General features: G+C 62.2%; 1 protein-coding gene across 2 annotated transcripts in view; it reads right to left on the bottom strand.

Annotated features, from left to right (window-relative positions):
• Positions 1 to 5,401, bottom strand: part of INPP5A (inositol polyphosphate-5-phosphatase A) — a 166,466-nt gene extending 161,065 nt beyond the window's left edge. Inside the window, exon 1 of one of the 2 annotated variants that reach the window (XM_051982792.1) lies at positions 5,123 to 5,401. In XM_051982792.1, coding sequence (XP_051838752.1) covers positions 5,123 to 5,200 — 78 coding nt within the window. In that variant the 5' untranslated portion in view covers positions 5,201 to 5,401. The remainder of the gene's footprint in view (positions 1 to 5,122) is intronic. The other variant, XM_051982793.1, reaches the window with a different exon arrangement.
• Between the last annotated feature and the right edge of the window lie 4,146 nt (positions 5,402 to 9,547).

Genomic DNA, 9,547 nt, shown 5'->3' with positions numbered 1-9,547 from the left:
ACACTTACACATTCACACACTCTCACACTCAGCCACAAGCCGAGGCCTGATGACCCGGGGCCCAGCAAGCGCCCCCTTGCCCGACATCTTCCCTGATGTTCAGACTGGAGTCTGCCTAGAGAAGCCCTTGCTGAGCACCTCCCCCTCGCTGAGGAGTCCCCGGGGGCCAGCCATCGCCCACTGCCCAGGTCGGGGGTCCTGGGGCGAGGCTCCCCCAGCACCCACGCTCGCCCCCCGGGCTCGCCGGCCCAGCCCACACCCCTTGGCCCGCTCTCCTAAGGCTCGGGGGGACAGAGGCTGGGCTGGCAGGGACAACGGGAGGGGGCGGAGCCAGGGCAGGGACGGGTGGGAACAAGAGTCCGAGACCGCGGGGAGCCCGGAAGGGGGAGGGGCGCCGGGGACACCGGCCGCCTGGGCTGAGGACAACGGCCCCCACGCCCCTGAGGCCCCCTCTCAGCCCACAAGCTGCCGTCTTTCTCCGCCCCCCCCCCACGCACCCGAGAGCGCGTCTCATTAAGCCCTGTCCCGGCCTCCTTGTCACAGGTCACCGGCGGCCCGAGATCCGGAGGGCGCCGAGCACGTGGGGGCCCCGCCAGGGCCTCTGGCCCGTAGCGAGTAAACCGCGCCCCAGAAACCAGCGGGCGAGGAGGTGGGGGGGAGGGGGAGGGGGGAGAAGCGGATGGCCCGGAGGCAGGGGTGGGGCGGCCCCCTCAGCGCCCGCCCACATGGAGAACGTCAGTGGTCCCGTTTGCTCCGGCCGCGGCCGACTCTTCACGCCTCGTCTGAGGTTCGCTGAGCGGAGGGAAGTACGAGAGGTCCGTTGTCTCCTCCGGCTTATTTACAGATGAGGAAACCGAGGCAATCTGAGAGAAGGCCGGGGGTCGCACAGCCAGCGTCCGAGGCTGGACTTGCGGACTCCAGGCCCGGGCCCCGCCCACCTTTGCGGCCCCGCCCACCGTGCGGCCCCTTCCGGGGAAGCTGAGGCTCCAGCCACAAAAGGGAAACCTCAAGCCCCGGAGGGTCTGCCGTGGTCCAGGGCGTCGGAACCGGCCCCTACCCAGGCAAGGGCGGGCGCGAGGTAGCGGAGGGGTCAAGGAAGGAGGGAGAAGGGGCAGCGCTCGGAAGGTGCCCAGACCCCCACTAAGGCCCCCCCGGGGGCCAGCCCGGGGAGAAGAGACTGGCCCCCCGAGCCCCCCGAGGAGAGACCCACGCCCACGCCCACCCCCCAAGCCCGGGGAGAAGAGACTGGCCCTCTGAGCCTCCCGAGGAGAGACCGGCTCCCCTGAGCCGCGCGCCGGGGAAGAGCTCTGCCAGAGACACGGGTCAGCTTCGAGAGCCTGAGCGCTGGGGACGGCCACGTCGTAGCTCACTGACAAGTGGGAGGACGGCCCCGATGGCATCCGAGATTCTGGGTCTCGGGCCCGCAGGGACGGAAGATCCCGAGTAGCTCCTATGCCCCAAACCCGGCAGGAAAGGGCTACAAGGGCCAGGCCGACTTGGTTTCCCCAACATGTCCAATCACCTCCCAAGGCCAGGGGCTGACACTGGACATCCCCATCCCTGGGGGCTGGGGCCTGGCACGGAAACGATGGGGGCCTGAGGGGAAAGCACCGAAGTGGGGAGCCCGGACCCCTGTGGACTCTAGCTATGCTGCCCAACAGGCCACGCCCCCCCTCCCACCACGCCTGCCCGTCTCCCAGCAGAGTCAGAAAGGCTTTGCCGTGGTGGCTAAGAACAGAAACCCAGCCTCCCCCGGCTCCTGCCGACTGAAGAGGATTGGACATGGTGAGCAAGAGGATGCCCTCGATCCCCTCCAGACACTGACCCCGTATAAACTGCGGGGCCTGCCCAGGCCACAGAGACACAAACACACGGACCTCGGCTTCCCCCGCCCCTCACCCTCCGGCCGGCCCGAGGGCCAGGCTGGACACCACAAAGGAGGCTTTGCCCTCGGAGGTCACCCTCCCCGGCGGGCGCCCGAGTCTCCCCAACAGCATCCACCCATTTACCAAGTTCTACCTGCCTCTCACTGGCATCTCCTACTCCCAGGACCATCGCCCCAAGGCCTCCATGGCCCCTGGGTCTCTAATGTCCCAGGGCCTCCCCACCCAGGGGCCTCCATCCCCCTGGTATCAGGCTTCCCCTCATCGCCTCTCCTCCTGCCATTATTGCCCGAGGAAATACCAGGGAGCTCAGTTCCTCGCCGGTAATGAGGGGGCCCCCGCCGGAGCCCCGACTCCTGAACTCCCTGCTCCCTGGGGACAAAGCCTCCCCCAGCTCGGGCTCCCCGTCGGCCAGGTCAGGCCCGCGTCCTCACCTCAGCCCCGCCTCCCCCGTGGCCAGTTTCCATTTAAGCAAGGCCTTGGTAAGTGGCTCACTGACGTAGGGCTGCCTCCCCAGCGCCCCCACGGCCCCTGGCCCACAGCAGGCCCTTAATAAGTGCCACCCTCTGGCTGCTGCCGGCATCCTCGCCAGCCCAGGCCTCCCGGGAGGCTCCAGCTCCTTTCCCAGGCCTCGAGGCTTTCCCTCGGAAGCCTTTCCTTCAGCAGCCCCCACCCGAGACAGACAGTCAGGGACCTTTGAGCACGTCGACACTGTCTCCGTCCCACCCCGGAGGGCCGCCCTGGCTCACAGGAGAAGGCGCTTGGTCGCCGGCAGCAGAAGCAGAGGCCCAGGAGGCCCCTGGAGCTATTCTAGGCCGGTCTCAGACAGAATTTCCCAGCTGCCCCGGCACTCTCGCCAAGCCTCAGCCCGAGGGCCGCCCCAAAGACAGGTCAGACATGGGACAAGCCTAGGCCCCCAAGCCCCGCCCATAGGTCTCCCAGGCCCGAGCCACTGGCCTCCACATTTGAGATTTGACTCTTCCGGCCTCCACATCTTCAGCTGAGACACCCTTTCTCTGCCCTGCCAGTAACCCAGGAGAGCCAGAGCTTTCATTCAACAAGCCTGGATTCCCAGATGCCCATGGGGAAGCCCAGCAGCAGTCAGGGACCGGCTCGGGTCGGGGCTCTGGGCTCATCTGGGCTCATTGCTGCCTGTTCCCTGGGAAAATGAGGAGGCTGGTGGTCAGAGGCCCCTGCAAGCTCTGTGGGAGACGGGAGGGGAGAGGGGGCAGGAACACGTGGAAGGGACCCCGACGAACCACAAGAAAACAGAAGAAAGCCTGTGGCGCCCCGAGTCCCAGCCCGGCCTCTCCCGGCCCGCCGCTTGCCTCCCCTCCCTTTGCAAAGGTCACAGAGAGCTGAGGGTCTCGAACAGTCAGACTGGCATTCCAGTTTCTCAGATACAAACTCATTTTGCTTGGGTGCTCGCGGGGCCAGCCTGGGCCCTGACCCAGAGCCCCGGCCCTGGCCCTGACCCAGAGCTTTGGCCCTCAGCAGAGGCCCCAGCCCTGACCTAGAGCTTCAGCCTTGGCCCCGGCCAGCCCATTCAGGAGCCCATTCACCTCCAACTGGCTTCTGGACAAGGCAAATGTTTCTCCAGGCAAAAAGCTTCAAAGTTTCTTTCAGACACAATGGGTGCAAAATGTCCCATTTCCCTTTGGAAAGGGGACGGGGAGGCAAGGGGGAGGGGAGAAACCTGGGGGCAGAGGCGATCCTTACTGGAGAGCCATGAGCCAGAGTTCTGGCCAACGGCGGACTGGCACAGGGGGCGCCGGCTGGGCCGGAGAGGGGGCAAGGAGGGGGTGGAGAAGCCGGCCCTTCCCTCCAACGTTTCCCAGGACCATCAGAACCACCCGACTAAGCCCGCACTGACAGGCCAGGCGCGCTGGGCCATCGGCGCCGGGTCAAACCCCCACATGCCCTCTTTCTGAAATGCCCAGACCCTAGCCTCGGAGGATGGCTGTGGAAGGGGAGGCAGTGGCCTCCCCCTCCCCCCACCATGAGGCACTTTCAAAGTAAAAGGCAAGTTTGCTGGCCAGAAGGAGGCTAAGCTGGGTGGGGGTGGGGGCTCTCAGGAGCCAGAGCAGGGGAAGGCTTTAGGAGGATGCTAGGAAGTGAGCACCCCCAGAGCCGGGAGATGGAGGGGGGAGCCCTCGGGGGAGAGCTCTTCTGAAAAACCTCGGTTTCCCTTTTCTGCCAAGAGGAGTGGGGCAAGCTCAGCGCCCCAGAGAGAGCCCCAGCGCTTCTGCTTGGGGGGGGGGGGGGTGCTGAGGTTGTTGGGGAGGGAGGGAAGGAGGGAGGGAGGGGGCCAGAGAGGGGAGGGCCCTGCGGTTGGGCTGAAGCAGCAGGAAAAGGCCGAGTGCTCCCTGGATCCCAGGGGGATCCACTTCTTCCCAGCCAGGCAGGAAGGCAGGCTCGGCTCGGCTGGGCCGGGCTAGCCCCAGGGCCGCCTTGGCCTTGGCGCAGCCCCTGCCGCGAGAGGGAGGGAGGGGCCGAGGCTGCCTCGGCCCGCGGCTAATTGGCTGGGGTGCGGGTGGGCTGGGGGAGGGAGGGAAGGAACGAGCCCTCTCCGAGCCCAGCTTTGTTTCAGCTTTTGGGGCTCTTCGGAAAGGGAGAGCCGGGGAGAGGGAAGTTGGGGGGAGGCCGGCCCTCCCGAGCTGGCTCTAGCCTAGGCAAAGGTCAGCGGGACGGGAACGGCAGGGGGTAGTGGGTGCGGGCCAGAGGGAAGCGGGCAGGACCCCGAAGCCCCGGGGTCCGCAGGCAACCCCGGTCCCGGCCCCCGAGGCATCGCGGCCAGGCCCGACCTCCGGAGGGAGGAACAGGGGGGAGCCGGGAGGGAGGGGCAGCTCCCTGGCACAAACTCCGGGCAAGGCGGGGCGGGGCGGGGCGGGGCAGGGCCGGGCCGGCCCGGGAAGGGGGCGGCCACATCTTTCCCAGAGCCGGACCCGGCCAAGCCGGGCCTGGCGCACGGGCCCGAGCCCAAGGAAGATAGGGCTGTCATTCCCAACGGATCCCCCAGACGCATGCCCCCGGAAAGCCGCACGGGGGGCGGGCGTGGGAGGGGGCTCAGTCGGGTCCCCTCCCCAGCTCCGCCCCACCCACCCCCCATCGCCACCGTCGGTCTCGGGGCGGGGCCTCTGCTGCCCCAGGTGTGGAGCCGCGGGCCCCCGGGCTCCCGGACAGTGCCGCCTCATCCCGCCCCGGCCCGCCAGTCCCGGCTGCCCCCCGAGCCCACTTACGTCGTCGAAGAGCGAGCCCACGTTGGCCGTGACAAGTAGGATCCCGGTGCCGCCGGCTCCCGCCGCTTTCCCGGCCATCGTGCCGGGCCGGGTTGTCGCCGGGCGGGCGGGGCGGCCGTGGGACGTGCGGTCGATCGGAGGAAGCTCTGCCCGACGGCGGGAGGCTCCGAGCAGCCCCGACCCCCTGGCTCGGCCGAGGGATGCCTGGGAGGCTGACTCTGGTCCGCGGGGCTGCGAGCTCGGGGACCAGGCCGGGGCTGGAGACCAAGCTCAGGCGGAGGCGGCCCCGACGGGGCGGGCGGAGGCAGCGGGCACCCGGCAGCGCCGGTGGCAGCAGCGGCGGCGGCGGCGGCGGAGCCGGGGACTGCGCCCCGGGCGCATCGCGGGCGGCCCGGGGCCGCGCTCAGGTTCACGCTCGGAGGTGGGACCGGGGCGGCGGCGGGAGGGCGGACAGGGCCCTTGGACGGGGCGGGCCAGCCCGCGGGCTGCGGGATTGCGCGTCCGGCTGGGCCCGCTCAGCTCCCGGGTTTCGGCTCCCTGACTCTCCTGGCCCGTCTCGGAGCCTTCGATCCGGCCACACTCGACACTCCCGGCCTGGTTTAGCGCTCCCGGTCCGCAGCCATTCGGTGCCTGCCAGGAAAGTTCCCGCTGCCGCCGCGGCCGCCGCCGTGTCCCTGCTCTTGGCAAGTTCCTGCAGGAGGAGGGGGAGGAGGCAGGGGCGGGGCGGAGGCGGGGCCCGTGGTGGGCGGGGTCTTTGAGAGGCGGGGCCGGCAGCTCGGGGTGGGGGGGCGCTGGAGGCCGAGCGGCCCGGCCGTGCGTGCGTACGTACGGCCTTCCTGCGTGGGGCCTCCGGTCCGTCCGGCCGCGCGTGGGCCACCGCCCCGCCGCCCCCTCCTCCCGTGCTCGCGCCTCGGCTCCTCGGCTGCAGCGATCGCGGCGGGGGGCGTCCCGGGCTTCGGGGCTCCGGGACTCCTCGGCTCCGCTCGGCTCCGCTCGGCTCTGCGCCCCGTGACGTCACGGCCGGTCTGAGTCCGCCGCGGCGCTCTTAAAGGGGCCACGCCACCAACCCCACGGCCGGGGGCGGGGAGAGGAGGGGGGAGAGGAGCAGCGGACGGCCCCTCCCCCGCCACTGCCTCCTGGGCCTGCTGGAGGGGGGGAGGCGAATAAAGGAAGAAGGCCGGCAGGGTGCGTGTTTGTGTGCATGCAAATGCGTGAACGGGATGGCGGGAGGGGGGGTGTTCCGTGTGTGTCTTTGTAATGTGAGTCTCTGCGTGTTCGCGTGTGTCTGGGTGTGTGGTGTCCTGTGTGGGAGTGGGATTGTGAGTGTGTGTGTGTGTGTGTGTGTGAGGGGTGTCTGTAAACGCTGGTGTTTGTGGCTGGTTGGAAGTGTCTGGGGGGTGTCACTGCGTGCGGGTGTAAATGTGTTTGTGTGTGACTGGGTGTCAATGCATGTTTGTGTGTGTCGAGGTGGAAGTACGTGTGGGTGTGAAAAAGTGTGTGTACGCCTGTGTCTGGATGTAGATGAATGTGTGTCTGTAAATAAGTGTTTGTGGAGAGGGCAAGTTGTGTTTGGGCGTGTCAGTGCAAATGTGCGTGTCTGTAAATGTCTGGGTGTGAATGTGTCTGTGTAAATGCTTGTGTCTGTGTAAATGCTTGTGTCTGGGTGGGAATGTGTCTGGGTGGGAATGTGTCTGTGTAAATGCTTGTGTCTGGGTGTGAATGTGTCTGGGTGGGAATGTGTCTGGTGTAAATGCTTGTGTCTGGGTGGGAATGTGTCTGGGTGTGAATGTGTCTGTGTAAATGCTTGTGTCTGGTGTAAATGCTTGTGTCTGGTGTAAATGCTTGTGTCTGGGTGTGAATGTGTCTGGGTGTAAATGCTTGTGTCTGGGTGTGAATGTGTCTGGGTGTGAATGTGTCTGGGTGTAAATGCTTGTGTCTGTGTAAATGCTTGTGTCTGGGTGTGAATGTGTCTGTGTAAATGCTTGTGTCTGGGTGTGAATGTGTCTGTGTAAATGCTTGTGTCTGTGTAAATGCTTGTGTCTGGGTGGGAATGTGTCTGGGTGTGAATGTGTCTGTGTAAATGCTTGTGTCTGGTGTAAATGCTTGTGTCTGGTGTAAATGCTTGTGTCTGGATGTGAATGTGTCTGGGTGTGAATGTGTCTGTGTAAATGCTTGTGTCTGGGTGGGAATGTGTGTTCTGTTAACGCCTGTGTTTGTGCACTTTAGGTGTAAATGTGTGGGTATAAATATATTTGTATGGTGGGGGGCATAGATGTGTGAGCGCCCGAATACATGTGTTTGTGGGGATGTAGGTGTAAACGTGTGGGTGTGGGGATAAATCTGTGTGGGTGTGGATATAAATGGATGCACGCGGGTGTAAATACGTGTCTGTGTAAATGTGTGTTGTGTATCCCTTCTAAAGCCCTAACCAGAAGCTCCAGCTTCGCCCCAGGGTACAAAAGGAAGGAAAGAAATGCCTTCTGGTTAAAGAAGCAGAGACAACCCCAGCTTCTGGGCCGGGGGAGGTTTCCTCCCACCCCGAGAAGCTCAATCCCCAGCCCATGGGAGCTGCCTTGGCCCTGACTTTCATGCCCCTTCCCAGGCCGGCTCCCCCCACCAAGCCTTTCCATCCCGCAGGGTTTTCCTTTGTTTCTTCTGCAGGGGATTCACCCAGTGTGCTGAGCATCATCCACAACTGTAGTGTGGGAATACCGGTAAATTACCCAGGGAGCACCGGACTGCTCAGGGCTAGAAGGCTTGGTCGGGAGCCGGGGGATTTCAAATCCAGCCTCACATACGGAATAGCCATGTGACCCTAGGCAAGACTCCTAACCCACTTTGCCTTAATGGCATCCTTACCAAAATAACAAACACCGAGTATCTGGTCCTCGGGCTCACAGTAACAACAATTTATGCCGGCTTTCCGTGGGTCATTCCTCCCTCCAACACACCATCTGCGGGAGGGGGAGGAGGAGACCGGAGGGGAGCAAACATTTTTAGTTTGTTGTTGTCTTTGTATTTTAAAAAGAGCTTGTTATCTCCGCTCGCGGAACTAGAATCACAAGAGAACATTCAAGAGAAGATCACGGGAAGAATCGAGAGTATCGTTCTTGTAGCGGACCTCAGTCCACTCAAAGACCGGAGGACATGCACATGCAGACCCCAAAGTTCCCACAGGGGCATGCTCCCGGGAGGGTAACTTCCATTATCCCAACACACATGACGCCTCTCCCTGGCTGGGCAGAGTAGTGGTTTTTTTCCTAAAGGTGGTGGAGACCAGACAGAATTCTAATCTGGATCCGATTCTCACTATCAAGAAGAAAGTGGTCCTTGGAGAAGAGATGAGAATCCACTCCCTTCTAGAGTCACTGAAGCGGGGGAAGGAAAGCAGGTGGGGTGCACCCTTGTTTGGGGGGAGCAGATGGAAAAGATCTCCCAGAAAGCTAAGTAGAATTCTGTTCCATGATGGGACAGTAGATAGAGTGCTGAGCTCAGAGACAGAAAACATGGCTTCCAGTCTCACCTCGGTGGTTTACTTAGTTGTATACGTCTGGGCAAATCTACAGCCTTCTTTCAGCCCCAGGTTCTTCTTCTGTAAATTCAGGATGATAATAGCACTCAAATCTTAAAGCTCCATAAGTGCTCACTATTATTCAGAGAACAGCAGCCTGGAAGGGAAGGGAAATTCTTGAAAATAACATACGGAAGGCTTTCAGTTTCATTTAGGAGGAAAGGGGGAGAATTATCCAAGATTTGTGTGGGCTCCGAAGCCTGACAGTCTAGTCCTTCATATCAAGAGATCTAGCCTCAATTCTTGGGTGATCCAAATGCAGGTGCCTGATTGCTCTCAGAAGTCTCCATTTTGGTTTTGATGCTGAGAGTAGAGCAACATGTGGGACAGTATCAGACAAACCAGAAAGTGTAATCTGGTTGGGAGTGGCCCTGTAATGTGAGGGTCTATGGGGTTTTTTAAATCAGGATGGACAATGGGATCCGGAGCTTGAAGTGGACTAAAAAGGGAAGTAAGAAAAAGTAACGAGATGAATGCAAGAGTGAGGCTTGGGAGTAATGTCAGAGTGAGCAGGATGGCTTCAGAAAAACCTAGAAAGAGTTGCACGATTGCTATAGGGAGAAGTGAGCAGGACCAGCAGAACAGGGTACACAGTAATAGCAGCGTTGTGAAAAGAGTAACTGAATGACTTAGCGCTTCTCATCGACCCAAAAATCCACGACGCTCCCATAGGGCTCGTGATGAAAAATGCTCTCTCCCTCCAGAGAAAGAACCGGTGTCTTCCAAACAGACTGAAGCGTAATATTTTTTACTTTATGGTTTTCTTTCATTTTTTTTTAAAGTTTTGAGTTTTCTTCCACAAAATGAGTAATGTGAAGATGTTTAACACAACTGCACATATGTAACCTGTATTG

Source organism: Antechinus flavipes, chromosome 2 (genome assembly GCF_016432865.1).
Source record: "Antechinus flavipes isolate AdamAnt ecotype Samford, QLD, Australia chromosome 2, AdamAnt_v2, whole genome shotgun sequence".
Classification (NCBI taxonomy): domain Eukaryota; kingdom Metazoa; phylum Chordata; class Mammalia; order Dasyuromorphia; family Dasyuridae; genus Antechinus; species Antechinus flavipes.
Note: the sequence above shows the minus strand (reverse complement) of the source record. Positions and strands in the feature narration are given on the sequence as shown.